General features: G+C 30.9%; 1 protein-coding gene and 1 long non-coding RNA gene across 2 annotated transcripts; both read left to right on the top strand.

The window, feature by feature from the left end:
* Positions 1 to 5965: 5965 nt before the first annotated feature.
* LOC135125801 (zinc finger protein 658B-like) lies at positions 5966 to 8818 on the top strand. The gene is made up of 3 exons (XM_064051491.1): positions 5966 to 6095; positions 6144 to 6257; positions 6316 to 8818. Exon 3 carries the CDS (start codon positions 6326 to 6328, stop codon positions 8405 to 8407), a length of 2082 nt encoding a protein of 693 aa, XP_063907561.1. The 5' UTR covers positions 5966 to 6095; positions 6144 to 6257; positions 6316 to 6325; the 3' UTR covers positions 8408 to 8818.
* A 5166-nt stretch (positions 8819 to 13984) lies between these two features.
* On the top strand, positions 13985 to 16333 carry LOC135125622 (uncharacterized). Its single transcript, XR_010279921.1, has 3 exons — positions 13985 to 14336; positions 14399 to 14521; positions 14581 to 16333. It is a non-coding gene; the product is annotated as an uncharacterized LOC135125622 (long non-coding RNA).
* Positions 16334 to 17535: the final 1202 nt, after the last annotated feature.

Genomic DNA, 17535 nt, shown 5'->3' with positions numbered 1-17535 from the left:
GAGCCTCTGTTTAACGAAAATTAATCGTACCGATACAGTTTCCCCAACACGCGTAGCTAATTCTTGCCGTTTTTCCAAGCGGAAATATGCGAATTTTCTACCGGCGCTAACAAGTGGTGTAAATTTGTTTTATTGTTTGTAAATTCACAGTTCATGTTAGGAGTTTAATCGTTAACTGTGTAACGGGCGATAAATTACTTATTTTTGGAGATGTCAATATGAATCAGAAGTTTATAATTTCACCGTTAAATATTGGCACCGTTTTACTGGACAATGTCTTTGTCCAGTTTTATAGTTTCATGGTTTAAATTTGTTAACATTATCAAAAAGCACATTTAGTCAACTAAAATCTTCATATTAAAGTTAATCAAGCCTAATTTAGTGGAAACAAATACTTTTACGACACCCCAAATAGACAGGTAACTAGTAAACAACTCCTTTATCACTTATAAAAGGCCAAAGCCCTCTAACCAGTTGCCAGATAGTGTGTGTTTGTGTTCTTACACAAGGGGTAAGTGTTGATATCTTCAAAAATGTGCATGATTTCATAAAATGTTTAAATTTTTGTATTTTGTTAATATTTTTAAGTTCAGTTTAATTTTGATGATAAGTCGCCCTTTGTATTCTCGAATGGATAACGTTTTGAGTTTTATATTTTTAAAGATTAATTTGCATTGAAATTATTGGTTAAACACTTATGTTGTTTGATGGACGTTGACCACGCACCTACTGTAATGTTCCTTACCAATTTTTGAGTTATACTTATTACGTTTTTGAGTTGTGTTATATTTTTGTTTTATATCTTTTAATGCTTTTTTTATACTTTCAAAGATTTGGTTTCACTGTTACAACGTTTTCTTGAATTTATCGTAATGATTAAATACTGAAGTTCAATTCTGTTAATTATATTTTCTTGTTTAAACTACACTACAATTTATTGCAAATTATTCTTCTGTAAACTAAATCTCAGTCCACGATATAAACTCTCAAAGCTAATTGTTTTAAGTACCCAATCACTTGGATAATGGCATAATTTAGCATCATGTAAATTCTTTGTTGAATCGTTGATAAAATGTGGCATAATTTAACATTAGGTAAATTCTTTGTTGAATCATTGATAAAGTGTGGCAAAGATTAAACTCATGTAAGTTTATAAACTTTGCAATTTTTCACCTGATGCAATTTTTCTCTCAATCTTAGCCGTAGTAATTGTCTTTGAGGATAATTTAAATTGAACATAAATTTTTATGCTCTGCAGTTCCTAACCTCACGTAATTTTTCGTCTGCACAAGTTTTATTTCACACCATATCTTTTTTGTTTTATAAATTTTTGGTAGTTTTTTTTGACCACGTAAATATTTTGTTGATTAATGCTTCCATCATATAAATTGTGTGATCTCAGATAAAAATTCTTTGCTGTTTAAAAGTTCGCGAGACTGTATGGCGAATTTAAATGTTGTTTATTGCTATTTTTGAAACTTTAGTACTAGTTCGATTGCAGTTGATATCAGAGTTATGGAAATTGAACATTTAAATGGAATTGAGGTAAATAATACAACACTTGGCGGAAGCGGAGTGTGCGGTTCCTTGTCGAGCGCGCCATCTGCAGAAAGCATGCAGGCCTAGAATAGAAATCAGGGACGATCGAGATGATGTGTCCCAATAGCCGAGACTAGTGTTGGGTATTATCTAGATAATTGGTTATCTATTATCTGTATATAGATAAAATCAATTTTAACCACAAAATATTTGCATCTAGATAAAAAATGAATGTCGCAGATACAGATACATCTTTTTTATTTTACGTTTTTTAGTAGTTGGTAGTTTAGTTATTGTAAGAGTAATTTTGGCATTTCATGTTGGTGATGGTGGTTCCATACGCAAGAATACAGGTAAGAAGTCTATTAATAGTATTATGTGACTAATAGTAAGCCTTTTAATCATATGTTTACCGAAACTTTGATATTTTAAATACAATCATTTTTATGTTGTAGCCTTCAGTATTATCCATATTTAAAGATACCTAATCCTGAAGAGTAATAAATCTGAGGTCCGTTAATACTAAGCAATGGTAAGATGGTATTTTAAATACCATCTTACCATTCACGATTCAATCAATTTTACAATAAACGCTTGTAGAGGCAACGCATTTTACCTACGTACCGGGGAAACCGGGAATAAGTGGACCCACTGATTGTATTTGTGTTATTAATGAACGCATACCGTCACAGAAAAAACACACACGCACACAACCTAGGTTCCATTTTGTCATACAATCACAGCCAAGACTAAAAATTTTTGAAATTTTGAATTTTTCGCTAACTTTTCAATTTTTTTTCACATGTCAATTTAAGGCGGGATGTTTGGGTTATCACACCAAACACTCAAAAATATTGTTTTGTTTTTCTCTACGAATCCTTTATCTGTCCAACTGGGATTATTATATCTGGTTCGTCCCCACAAAAAGAAAATTAACCCAGTCGGGAGTTAAAATCTAAAACGAGTTTAGCACAGAATTTGTCAAGAAACCAGGTAACCATAATTTACCTGAGGTCTTCATCATTTGAAGGGTGAACTAAAGCATATTCCAGCATAGCGAACTACATATTAACTTGTGCACAAGTTTTTGGCAAAAGTATACGTCCGACTGTAATAAACTTCAAAACGTTGAAATGAGTGTAAAAAACCCTAACCAGACTGATTTTCCGTTTTTTTAAATTTTGTTGTCAAAAAAAAAACTACAACGCGTTAAAATTGTGATGAATATGAGATTATCTGGTTTCGTTATTTATGGATCAATTTTAAATTTTCAAAAAGGTACATTAGTAGAAATTGTATTAAAAAATCCATTGCGCTTTACGAAATAAAATACCTTAATAAATAATTAAGTAAACGGGGACAGAAAACTGGCAGTTGAGTCTCGACTATTGGGTCAAGTCGACAGCATTTTTGTGCAGATGGCGCAATAAATCCTGCCAGCTCGACTAGGAACTGCGCACTCCGCTTCCACCACGTGTTTCTGTGTTATTTAATCTCAATTCTATTTAAATGTTCAATTCTTATAATTCTGATATTAAACTACAACTGAACAACTGTACAAATGTCAAAGTCTCAAAAAGGGTAATAAACAACATTTAAATTCGGCGTACCTACAATCTTGTGAAATTTAAAACTACGAATAGTTCTTATTTGAGATTGAAATTGGACATCAGATAATTTATATGATGGAAACATTCATCCACAAAATATTTACAAAACAAAAACTAGCAAAGATTTATAGAAACAAAAGACCTGGTGTGAAATAAAACTTGTGAAGATAAAATATTACTCAATTTGCCGTATTGAAAAACCAACTTCTGTCATACCGACAATGCGGCCTTTTTCAAACTCACTCAATTATTGATGAAAATGAACCGGCTCACGACGTTTGGACATTTTTCACTTTCTTTTCTACGCAATAGCCCTAAAATTTTCTAGACAACTAATGTAAATCAACTAGCAAAGCAAAATTCTGCTAGACGAAACGTTGTTTTCAAAAGGTAAAAAGGGTAAGATAACGTTAATAGTGTAATGTACCTATCTCCTCATTATCTATGTTTTATTATTTTTGTTCATTATTTTGTAAGTAGCTATTAAGATCCACTTAGTGTGAAAGTCAATTAATATAACCTTCTGTCACCTTCTGTTCAGTGACGTATATACTTTTACCATTAAAAACGCATTTTCAAAAAGTGTAAAAAGGAACTACAAAAATGTAAAAATAACAATAAGAATAAGTACATTGTAATGACATAGTCATTCTCACCGTGTTATTATAAACGACCAAAAGTGATAAATAAACTACAGTTAGTGTAACGTCTAGTTATCAATCCCATACCAACCCATTACAATAGTTTTTGTTGAAATTTTAATCATTTCTTCCATGACTGTCCCCATATCGGATCCGATAATGTCTATAAACAAAATGTCTTAACTCCTTCGAGGTGTTTGAATTTTTATGGAAATCAGTATATATGAGGTTACATTATGCCATGATCCAAGTGATTGGTTACTTAAACAATTTGTTTGAAGGGTTTATATCGTGAACTGCTTATTCCAAACAAAACACATAATAAATAAACACAAAATGCATCAGGCGTTGCGAGGAAAAAAAGAAATCTTTAATCCCATCGTCCCTCAGTCCACGACATTATGAATTTTAGTGTACTTTTCTGCGGTCTTTTTCCAACGTTAGGTTAACTTAACTGCCGTAAATGAACTATTAGCAATCTTGTGTGAACAATTAAGAAGTGTTATAATGTAACACTTAAGTATTAGCATCCAGAAACGTTGTTCGCAATTAGACAAACAAAATCAAACGAGTCCTGACACAGTTAATTTCATGAAATCTCTTAGCAAGTATTTATCTAAATAAATCTAATGTCCGTTAAATTGTGTTAGCACCAGTTAACGATTAAAACCCTAACATGAACTGTGAATTTACAAACAATTAATCAAATTGCAGGCTATGTTTAATGATTTTTTTGACTGAATTATTGTTTCCAATTCAAATTATTTCAGCGCGAAATTTTAATTCAAATTGGGTCACCGCAGTGTCTTCATCAAATTGTAAGTAAGCGAAGAAAAATGTTGCAGTTTCAAAATTATATTGCAAAATATTGCTATTCAGTTTTGATTTTTTTCCAAAAATTCTGGGTGTCTAGGGTGAAAATGCGACACAGATTCACACTCTACAAGTGCAGGTGTATCTTATTTTATAAAATAAAAAAAAATATATTATAAATTTTGAATTTGACGTCATCATATTGATAGTGGGGATGATTAGCCAAATTTTAGTTAGCATTTAACCACCTACATGATATTCCTGGTATACGTACAAAATAGCACAACAATCGGTCAAGTAGTTTCGGAGATTACAGACAGATGGACAGACGGGAACGGGAGACTGTTTTCGTACTCTATAGGTCATGACACCGATGGATTCGATTGCTATACTTCCTTAGCTTACCTACGCTCGACAAGTAAAAATAAAACTTTTCGACACAAAAAGCACAGTCAAATAACCGAACGATCACATGAGATCAAATCGACATTGTGTATATTTAAAATTTAGGTTTTGAATTTTAGGTCGACACTGATGTTAAGTAAGGTGTTTTTATCATAGACACTATTTATGCTCAGGGCTAGTTATTAACATTTTTTGCCGATAATTGTTGAAGAAATTGTTTCAATTTGTGAAAAACGTTAGTAACTTAAATAAAAATAAAGAATGTGACATTCTTTTTTTTCGATACCATAGACTATGGTGTGTAACTTTCGAACAAAATATCCTCTTTTTTTATTATTTTTATATTATAGCTTCAAATCAACAAGTCTTTCAGATGTCAGACGATTTATTTAATATTTTAGCAGGTACTAATTTTATATTGTACACTTGTTCATTTGTCCTAACGATTCTGCATTTACTTAGGTATACTGTGAAAGATAGTAAAATGTATAATAAGTTGCGTAAAATTCCAATTCTCAACTCTGTTTAGTACATTTAGTTTTTTAGTTCAAATTTATTTTTACTTGTTCATCTGCAGTCTGCACATAAATATCTTGAAAAGTTGTCTCATAAATTTCGATTCTTCCAGAGCACAGTTGCTCATCCGGTCCTGACAAGTTACATTTCTCCAATGGCGTACCGCAGATGCCTCAAATAGGGCTACCATCAGAATTGAAATATTAATTACAAAACCAAGCTTAAGTAATGAAGTTTAGTAAACATTCAACCCTTAAGTAGACCCGCGGGGGTCAGTTGACCCCGATGAAGATAAATTCACTCAAAACTTTGGAAATTATTCAATGCTGAGCATAAATAACAAATGTCTGACGTACGCCGATGAGTAACGTACATCCCTTGAATTTAAAAGTGGACTATCTCCTACACAGTTTTGACATCTGCGCAAGTTTGTGTGTCCAGGTGGTGTGCAGCTGTTTCCAAATAAGTTAAGAAAGCAGTGACAAGCGACAAGTTTAGGTTAACCCAAAAAATTAAATTTTGTTCAACAATTTGGTGTTATGTGTTGAATAGTGTTTAATTAGAATATAAGGTAAGAATTTGTTTTCTAGTAAAAAAAATAGTAATGAAGTAATTTTAGGCAAATTGAGTTGTTAACCCAGGAGGACTCTGAAGCGTTTTTACGTGAGACGCTTTCCTTGGAAAATGCATTGTTCTTACGTATAGTGGCATTTTGATGGTTTTTAACAAAAAAGTAAGTAAGAAAAACTTAAATTTGGTGTTCAAGTAAATTGATGATAAAATAATTGTAGGTGAATAAAAATGTCAACTGTAGAAAAATCCAACGCGTTTCCACGTGTGACATTTTCCTTGAAAAATCGATTATTTCTACATGTTGTTAATCATTTTGAACGACTTCGTTCACTGAGCTTCCCTTTTGACTGTGAGACGGCTAATATTGAAAATTATTACTGCAATTATTGCAATTTTGAAACAGAACTGGTACTTGTTTTCAAACAGCACCTAGAAGAGTATCATAGCGTTAAAAGGAGCCACAAAGATGTGATAATTGGAAAACACCATATTCGAACATATGTTTGTGAAAAATGTAGCTTTGAAACAAATTTTTTGATAAAGTGGCGTCAACATACTAGACAATGCGTAGGAGAGGAAAAAAGTATTCAAATGTACAGATGTGATGAGTGTGGAAACATGTATAAACAGAAACACTTTTTAAAGGAACATAAAATTTTGAAACACCTTAATGATGATGAAACACAATGGTACCACTGCGCCAACTGCCCATTCAAAGCTAAACACAAAAACCCACTAAAAAGACACATGAAGACACGCCATCAGAAGGAAAGTGATATTAAATGGTATGAATGCAAGGAATGTACGTACAAATTTAAGAAGTTATCAGATTTGAAACGACACATAAATGCCACCCATTTGAATGAACAAGATGTTAAATGGTATGAATGCAAAAAGTGCCAGTTCAAAAGTAAACATAAACAGTCATTAAAAACTCACATACTTTTACAGCATTCAGATGAAAAGAATATTAAGTGGTATAAATGTGAAAAATGTCTATATAAAACTAAATATATAACAAATTTAAACGTTCACATGATAATTCATCATTTAGATAAACAGAATATTAAATGGTATGAGTGTAAAGAATGTTCATATAAAACTAGATTGGAATCACATTTAAAAGTTCATGTGAAGAAGCACCATTTAGGTGAACAGGATGTTACATGGTATGAATGTAAAGAATGTCCATATAAAGCTAAATTCAAATCATATTTAAAATCTCATACAAATAGATGTCATTTAGGTGAACAGGATATTAAATGGTATGAATGTAAAGAATGTTCATATAAAGCTAAATGCCACTCATATTTAAGGTTTCACATGAAAATGCATCATTCAAAACAGCAGGATGTCAAATGGTATGAATGTGAAGAATGTTCATATAAAGCTAAATTGAAAGCATATTTAAGAGCTCACATGAGAGTACGTCATTCAGCTGAACAGGATGTTACATGGTATGAATGTGAAAAATGTTCATATAAAGGTAAATTCAAAGCATATTTAAAAAATCACATGGAAAGGTGTCATTCAGATGAACAGAATGTTAAATTGTATGAATGTAAAGAATGTTTATATCAAGCTAAATGCAAACCATATTTAAAATCTCACATGAAAAGATGTCATTTAAGTGAACGGAATGTTAAGTGGTATGAATGTAAAGATTGTTCATATAAAGCTAAGTGCGAATCATATTTAAAACTTCACATGAAAATGCATAATTTAGATGAGCAGAATGTTAGTTCGTATGAATGTACACAATGTTCATATAAAGCTGAATTCAAATCATCTTTAATAATTCACATGAAATGGCATAATTTAGATGAACAGAATGTTAAATGGTATGAATGCAAGGAATGTTCATACAAAGCTAAAAGCGAATCACATTTAGAAATTCATATGAAAACCCATCGTTCAAATGAACAATTAGTAAAACTGTTTGAATGTGATGAATGTTCATATACAACTAAATCCAAATCAAATTTAAAACTTCACGTGAAAGTGCATGATTCAGATGAACAGAATGTTAAAAAGTATGAATGTCATCAATGTTCATATAAAGGTAAATGCAAATCATATTTAGCAACTCATATAAAAAGGCAGCATTTAGATCAACGGGAGGGTAAACAGTATGAATGTGAAAAGTGTCCATTCAAAGCTAAAAATCCGACTTCTTTAAGATTGCACATAAATTCGGAACATGGTGGCGAAGAGAAACTTGAATCTTATAAATGTGAAAAGTGTCCTTACAAAACTAAATACAAAGCATGTTTAACAACTCACACAAATAAAGCCCATTTAAATAAATAAGTCAGTAATTGTATCACTGCAAAAAGTGCCCGCTCATTACTTTTAAAACCCACTATTCTTTCAAAAATCACATAATTTTGCAGCATGGTGATGAAGAGACTGTTAAATGATACGCAACATACGTTACATAAATAAACCCCATTAATATTAGTTAGTATAAATTTAAACTTCGTTTTTATTAAAAGTAAAAAATACACTATATTTGGAAAGACAATAAATTAATGGTTTGAATACAAATAGTTTTTTTATAAGACAAATGGAGTTCTGGCAGAATTATGTTTTAGAATCTAAAAGCTAAACTTTCGTTAATAGATTAACTAGTAAGTGTTCTTTCTATAAAAAAAAAAAAACTAAATTGGAAAAAATATCAACAGTGATGATTTTTGAACATTTTTATAAATTTATGTAGATGACATTATTTGGAACATGGTGCTCCAAATATTGTCGTATGCTAATTTGCTGTATAAAATAAAATTCTGTATTTTTATTTAGTTGTAAGCAATTTTTACTTTTTATTGAATGATAAAATAATAATAATAATAATAAAGAAATTTTTATTTGTCTCTTGTTGTTTTATGTTGTCTTTTTTTTCATTATTCCTACTATTATCATGATTCTTCCAAATATTACCACTGGCAATAGTAGGTATATAACAGGTGGCAATATAAGGAACATTGTGGTGATTAAATTTTATAAAATATGCAACCCTAGTTTGTTTGGTTGCCTTTACAAAGTATAAAATAATGACTTCAAGTTCCTGAGAATTTTGACCATTAATTATTTCAATGGCCCTAATAGATCTAACGTGTCATTTATATTTAAAATTGATCCATAAATAACGAAAACCAGATAATCCTCATACTCATCACAATTTTAACCCGTTGTAGTTTTTTTTGACAACAAAATTAAAAAAACAAACGCAGTCTAGATAGGATTTTTTACGTTCATTTCAATGGTGTGAAGTTTATTACAATCGGACGTATACTTTGGCAAAAACTTGGGCAAATTTTATATGTATTTTCCTATGCTGGAATATACTTTAGCTCACCCTTAAAATGATGAAGAGCTTGTGTATAAATATTATGGTTACCTGGTTTCTTAACAAATTCTGTGCTAAACCCGTTTTAGATTTTAACTCCTTTGTAATAATCCCCCCAGGTCAGTTAAACGATTCGTAGAGAAAAAAAACAATATTTTTAAGTATTTGGGTTAAAAGTAATTGCAAAATCTCTTTTCTCATTACATTTTTTGAAAAGTAATGCATTACAATTACTCATTACTTGAAAAGAAATTGAATTACTTTCAACCCCTGGGAGTTGTATTCAAACTATAAAAATCTATAAATATGATACATAATTGTATAATGAGAAGGGTCGTATAATATTGTAATTTGTAAATGGAAATTTTTTCGAAAAAAATGAAATTTTAGAAACATTAATTAAGCACGCCAAAAATGTGTAATTTTTCTATCCCAGAAAATCTATTTCGTATTTGATTAATTTTATTTTCAAGAATTTCGGAAAAAAATGTGTCTTAATTTCTGTAAAATAATCGATACCAAGTTTTCCATAAATTTTGTTAAAAATGGCCACTGTGTGTGATTTACCTAAAGTAGTTTGCAGCAAATTCCTGGCTCTGAGAATACGTTGACAAATTAATGCGGACATTTAAAAAAAAAAATACACTTTCTTGGAGATTTTTTTCTATTCTTTCAAATTTTCTCAATTCTCTCAGTTTTCTTCCGAATTTTTCAGATCTTTACAAATCGTTTCATGTCCTCTCAAATTTTTCAAGATCGCTTTGGATCCTTTCAGATCCCTGCAGACTGTTCCTGATTCTTTCAAGTTTACCTAGATTCGTCTAGATTCCTTGAGATTCTTTCCGTTCCCTTCTGATTCTTTCTAACTCTTTGCGATTCTTAGTTTCATATTCCCTCAGATTTTTTTGGATTCCTTCAGATTCTTGTGCTGTTTTCAGATTCTTTCCTTTTTTTATAGAGTCTTCCTTTCGGATTCTTTTGGATCTTTCGAATTATTCCGGATGCTGTCGGATTGTTACACATTCTTTCGAATTTTTTCCAGTTCTATTCAGATCGTTTTAGAACCTTACAAATACTTTCAGATCCCTGCAGACTCTTTTAAGTTCTTCTAGATTTTTCTAGATTCTTCGAGATCCTCTCAGGTTCTCACAAATTCTTTTAGAATCTCCCAATTTCTCTCAGATTTCTTCAAATTTCTCCAGATTCTTTCCTTTTCTTTCTGAATCTCTCTTCGAATTTTTTCAGATTCTTTCAAAGTCACCGTCAGGAATCCTCAAGATTCTTTCAAATTTTTACTTCCCGAGCGTAAGCAAAGGAAGTATTGTAATCGAGTCCGTCGGCCGACTCTCTACTTTTACGTTTTCTCGATCTTTCATGACCCCTAAAAGACGAAGAAATAGCTCTCCCATTTTCGTCTGTCTGTCCGTCTGTCCGTCTGTCCATCCGTCTGTCCGTCTGTCTGCCGTCCCGGATTTTTATTAGACAGATAATGTCTACTGGACCGATTGTTGTGAAATTTTGTAGTTATAAGTATTAGGAATATCATGTAAAATTTGTCTAATCATCTCCACCACTAATGTGATGACGTCACTTCAAAATTGTACATAGTCAATGGGTTTTAAATTGTATAAAATAATATAGTCCTAAACATGTAGTGTTATCTCTGCATGTAGTTTACGACTCCGGATTGAGTTTTTACCCGAAACGTCCAGATTTTTGGAAAAAAATTAAAATTATAAAACAACATTTTGCAATTCATTTTTGAATCTGCTAATCCGAATGTTTTGAAATCTTGCAGATGTTTTAAGGCTATAAAGAGCATAATAAATGTTTAGTCAAAATATATTTGCTTATCCCCTCCAAAAAATTGATGACGTCAGGTCGAAAGTTTGCCGAATAAATCCTATCTAAACTGTGCAAAATATGATGAGTCTGTACTTGTAATTTATCACTATATTCATATTTTTTGGATTTGCGTATACAGGTGACTCAAAAAAATTAATGAATACGTAAATTTATTTTATTGATTTACTCAGGAACTACAAAACTGAATGCTTTGAAATCTTGAAGGTGTTTTAAAGTTATCATAAGCATGGTAAGTTTTTGATCAAAATGTATTTGCTCATCCCCCCTAAAAAATTTATGACGTCACCACAAAATTTTGCTAAATAAATCCTATCTAAAATGTACAAAATATGATGAGTCTTTTCTTGTGATTAATCATTCTATTCATAGTTTTTGGATTTGCATATACAGGGTGACCCAAAAAAATTAATGAATTTGTAAATGTATTTTATTGGTTTAATCAGGAACTCCAGAACCGAATGTTTTGAAATCTTGCAAATGTTTTAAGGTTATAAAGAGCATAATAAATTTTTAGTCAAAATATATTTGGTTATCTTCTACAAAAAACTGATGACGTCAGCTCAAAAGTTTGCCGAATAAATCCTATCTAGAATATACAAAATATGATGAGTCTGTACTTGTAATTTATCATTCCATTCATATTTTTTGAATTTGCATATACCGGGTGACTCAAAAAAAATAATGAAACCTACTGCGAAAAAAACATAATAGACATGCAGTCGTCAGGTTTCCGACAGCGAGGGAAGTACTGTCTAAACTCTTTAGACCAATTTTTCAGTTGTATACAGATCGTTTGAGGGCATTTCCGATCCCTGCAGATTTTTCCAAATTCTTCCAGATTCTTCGAGTTTTTTTTAGATTCTTCTAGATTTTTAGAGATTCCTTTGGATTCCTAGCAAGGAATGAATCTCGAAGAATCTAGCAAAATCTAAAAGAATCTAGAAAAATCTGGAAGAGTCTGCAAGAATCTGAAAGGATTTGTAAGGATCTAAAACAATCTGAACAGAACTGAAAAATTTTAAAGAATCTTGAGGATTTCTGATGATGTATTTAAAAGAATCTGAGCAGTTCGAAGGAATCTGAAACAATTCGAAAAAATCCGAAAAATTTGAAAAAGAGAATCAGAAAGGATCCAAAGAATTTGAAAAAATCTTAAATTCTCTCAGATTCTTCAGATTTTTTCGATACTCTCAGAATTTTCCACCTTTCATATTATTGTTTCAGAGTCTTTCAAAATTTTCCAGATCATTTCAAATCCCTGTAGGCTTTTTCAGATTCTTCTTGTTTTTTCTAGATTCTTCTGAATTCTTCAAAACAGTTAATATCCATCTACCAAGATAAGAATAATAATTTTTCACGTTTATTGTTAAAATATTAGAAAAAAAACTTTTTGTTAGCCAGAAATGTATCGGTCAGAAATAATAAAAATAATAATAGGGCGCAAATTCATTGCTGAGGCATTGCCTCACATTAAAAGCTTATATTATTTGATAATGAGGTGATATTAAAAAGTATACCTTGAAACAAGCAACAGCTTTTGATTTAACAAAATTGGCATGATTACATTGGACATTGTTGCTGTAGAGTAAATGATACTTCTTTCGTTAGTGCTGTGAAAGTTAAGTATTTACTGTGGTTGACTTATTAAAAATCTTTTGCATTAGTGCGGTTAACACGATAGAAAGTGGATATTTTTCCAAAATTGCGCGAAAACGGAGTTCCGTGATTCGTATATTTGACAAATAAAAAAAATATAAATTATCATGATACAGTAAACAATATTTAAACATAATTAACATTATTTACTGTTTAAATCTAATAAGTATCAATATGTCATAATTAAACCGAAAGCCGTTTTCCTAGAACCATGAAGTTATTAAAAACAATTCAATTTGTTTAAACATGATTAAATTAACTCCGAAAATGTGCAATTTTCCGGCTAAAATATCAAAAATAATTTTTGCAATCTCATCGTGTTGGCCCTTTGGGTTAAGTTTTGATTTCGATTTGATAGCGACAACATCGGCGTGTCGTTTTGGCGTAAAAGTAACGCGTTCTAGCAAATTTTTAATTTATTGTTAATAAATATAACTGAAAATGTTTTGCGTCGGTCCTGTGAACACGAAGGACATTTTTCCAAAAATGCCCGATTTTTCTTTTAATTTATGTTAAAAATATCCATCAAATCGCGACATTCAGCTGCATTCATAATTCACAAAATACCGTTGTGGTGACCCAGTTTGAATCAAATTTTCGCGCTAAAATTAATTAACAGCGGCGCGAAATCACATTTGAGTAATTTGAATTTGAGAAAAAAAATCAAACAAAAAAATCGTTAAAGTAGTCTCTATCTGTTGATGTATGATCGTTGATCAGGCACCAAACAAATCCGCTTTTTCACAGCAGTAGGATTGAGATAGATGAATATACGACATCGTGAATACAAGATATAACAAAACAGAAAACAAAAAGTCACTATTGACGTCGAACACAAACGAAATTACCCGTAATTCCACAGTAATTATCAAAATCATTCAAATGAAAAGAGAATGTACTTAGGGTTGCATAATCACAATTATTAAATGGAACGCTTTTCGTGAATCACCCTGTTTAATAAAATGTATCATGTTTTAAAACGGTGGAAAACTATTAACTTCTTAATTTCGAAAATAAATATAACGCTCCGCATTTAGAAATGTGAATGTTTTAAAAAGCCTAAAAATTAATGCATGGTGATAGAATGAGAGGAGGGAAGATATAGACATATAGAATTTATGTAACTATATAGAAGATATTTTTTATTTTATAGTTTGATAAAGCACCTGATACTTTATTGTCTTCACAAGTCTTTTACCCTTAACCTGTATTTGTAGTTGCCTATCCATGTTCCTGTGGATTTAATATGGCATAGCACGAGGGTATTTCGGTATTTGTAGGTTAGCACAAAAAATTATCAAAAAATGAACTTCTCTTAAACATTTTGGTGTTTTTATGTTAAATAGTTATTAATTAGAATATTAGTAGGTAAGAGAAAATTTCACACAATGTTAGTGTTCCAGTAAAAAATAGTAATAAAGTGATTTTAGGCAAACTGAACTGTTGCTCAAGGACTCCGAAACGTTTTCACATGAAAAATTTTCCTTGGAACATAGATTATTTTTACGTATGGCATTTTTGTGCTTTAACCGTTTTTAATAGAATATTAATAAGTGAGTAAAACTTCACCTAATTTTAGAGTTCTAATGAATTGGAGATAAAATGATTGTAGGTAAATTAGAATGATTACTATGAAAGATCCAAAAGCGTTTCCAATTGTGACTTTTTCGTTGAGAAATCGATTATTTCTACGTATTGTTAACCATTTTGAACGACGTATTTCATTGAGCTACCCTTTTGACTGTGAGACAGCCCATATTGAAAATTATTACTGTATTTATTGCAATTTCCAAACAGAATTGAAACTACTTTTCAAGCAGCATGTAGAAGAGTGTCATATTGATAAAATAAATAGCAGTGATTTATTAATTGGAAAACATTCTATTCAAACATATATTTGTGAAAAATGTAGCTTTGAAACAAATTTTGTGATAAAGTGGTGTCAACATACTACACAGTGTGAAGAAAAGGAAAAAAATCGTCAAATGTACAAATGTGATGAGTCTGAGTCTTTAAAGCATCATAAAATTACAAATCACCATAATGATGATGAAATACAATGGTACCACTGTAACAGCTGCTCATACCAAGGTAAATCCAAAAACTTATTAAGAGAACACATAAAGTTACGCCATCAGAGAGTTATTAAATGGTATGAATGCAAGAAATGTGCATACAAAGTTGAAAGTTTACAAAATTTAAATATTCACATAGCAATGCATAATTCCGATAAGCAGGATATTACATGGTATGAATGTAAAGAATGTTCATATAAATCTAAACGCAAAAAGTATTTATCAGATCACATGAAAAAGCATGACGTAAATGAACAGAATGTTAAATGGTATGAATGTGAAAAGTGTCCATTTAAAGCCAAATTCCCAACTTCTTTAAAATTGCACATGAATTTGCAGCATGTTGACGAGGAAAATGTTGAACGGTATCAATGTGATAAGTGCCCTTTTAAAACTCACTACAAACCATGCTTAACCATTCACACAAAGCGAGCCCATTTAAATAACAAAACTCAAAATATTCAAAAAGTCAGAAATTTGCATAGATGTGAAAAGTGTCCATTGTTAACTTTTAACAACAGAAGCTCTTTAAAAAGTCATATCAATTCGCAACATATGCATAAAAAGATTATTAGATGTGAAAAGTGCCCATTCGAAACTAGACGTCCAAATTCTTTACAGTTGCACATAATTTTGCAGCATAGTGATGACTTATGATGAATGATACGAATGTTTCATACGTCACACAAATGAACCCCATTTAGATAAACCAGACACTAAGCGGCGTTAATGTCATGAATATACATACAAATTCAAACTCATTCATCAAAACTCATTAAAAGACTACACTTTATTGGGAAGGACAGGATATTAAAAGGTGTGAATGCAAATAATTCAAATACAAGCAACGAATTTGGGCTAATGCAAAATGTCTCCGCACGAAAGTCAAAGTAACTTTAGTTTAAAAGACTTCGTCAGCAGACTGGATTAGGTTAAGAGTGGAATTTAGAAGTGTTACTATTTTTATAAACAGTAATTTGTCATCTGACACACAAAATTTGGTTTTGATGATCTACATTTTATTGTAAATTTTTTAATTTACTATCGTTAAAACTTTTAATATGTTTAAAATGAGGAATCTTATAAATATGATGTACGAAAATCGCCGAACAGATCCTGTGATCTCGGAGAAATTAGATACATATGTTTGCTGTTTGTTGATAACGCTCCTTTGTTAAAGCACCCATTTGGTGTAACTTCCTATTTATAGATAGATTTTGTATTTTATTGTTATTAATCTATTACCTGTACTATTTTTTTTTTGTTAATAAAACGAAAAAATTGTCCAAAGCTGTTTGAACAGAACTTTCCTATCCCCTAAAACAAAATCAAGCAAGCTAAGTTTTCAGATAAATTATAAAAATTTAATGTCTCATTTTTATAAAAGTTGTTTTTTACTTCCCGAGCGTAAGCAAAGGAAGTATTTTTTTTTTTTTTTTTTTTTTTAAATAAACATTTATTTTAATTCCTTCTCAAGTAGTTGCCTCAAATCCTTGCGCCCAATTTTTCCACTTGTAATCGAGTCCGTCGGCCGACTCTCTACTTTTACGTTTTCTCGATCTTTCATGACCCCTAGAAGACGAAGAAATAGGTCTCCCATTTCCGTCTGTCTGTCCGTCCGTCTGTCCGTCTGTTGTCCCGGATTTTATTAGACAGATAATCTCCGAAAGTACTCGACCAATTGTTGTGAAATTTTGTACTTATATTAAGAATATCATGTAGATGGTAAAACGCTAACCAAAATTTGTCTAATCATCCCCACCACTAATGCGATGACGTCACTTCAAAATTGTACATTGTAAATGGGTTTTCAATTGTATAAAATAACATAGTCCTACACATGTAGTTTACAACTCTGAATCGACTTTTCACCCGAAACGTGCAGATTTTTGGAAAAAAAATCAAAATTATAAAACAACATTTTGAAATTTAATTTTTAATCTGCTAACCAGAATGCTTTGAAATGTTGCAGATGTTTTAAGGCTATAAAGAGCATCATAAATCTTTAGTCAAAAAATATTTGCTTATCCCCTCCACAAACTTGATGACGTCAGCTCAAAAGTTTGTGGAATAAATCATATCTAAAATGTACAAAATATGATGAGTCTGTACTTGTGATCTATCACTCCATTCATATTTTTTGGATTTGCATATACAGGGTGACTCAAAAAAATTAATGAATGCGTAAATTTATTTTATTGATTTAATCAGGAACTACAAAACCGAATGCTTTGAAATCTTGCAGATGTTTTGAGGTTATAAAGAGCATAATAAATTTTTAGTCAAAATATATTTGGTTATCTTCTACAAAAAACTGATGACGTCAGCTCAAAAGTTTGCCGAATAAATCGTATCTAAAATGTACAAAATATGATGAGTCTGTACTTGTGATTTATCATTCCATTCATATTTTTGGATTTGCATATGCAGGGTGACTCAAAAAAATTAATGAAAGCGTGAATTTATTTTATCGATTTAATCAGGAATTACAA

This window comes from Zophobas morio, unplaced genomic scaffold, assembly GCF_036711695.1.
Source record: "Zophobas morio isolate AGI-343-1 ecotype UQ-CSIRO unplaced genomic scaffold, CSIRO_AGI_Zmor_V1 ptg000009l, whole genome shotgun sequence".
Taxonomy (NCBI): domain Eukaryota; kingdom Metazoa; phylum Arthropoda; class Insecta; order Coleoptera; family Tenebrionidae; genus Zophobas; species Zophobas morio.
This window is presented reverse-complemented; position numbering and strand designations above follow the sequence as displayed.

Excerpts from the sequence above, each read along its gene's own strand:
- LOC135125801 (XM_064051491.1), top strand. The coding sequence starts at position 6,326 with ATGTCAACTGTAGAAAAATCCAACGCGTTTCCACGTGTGACATTTTCC.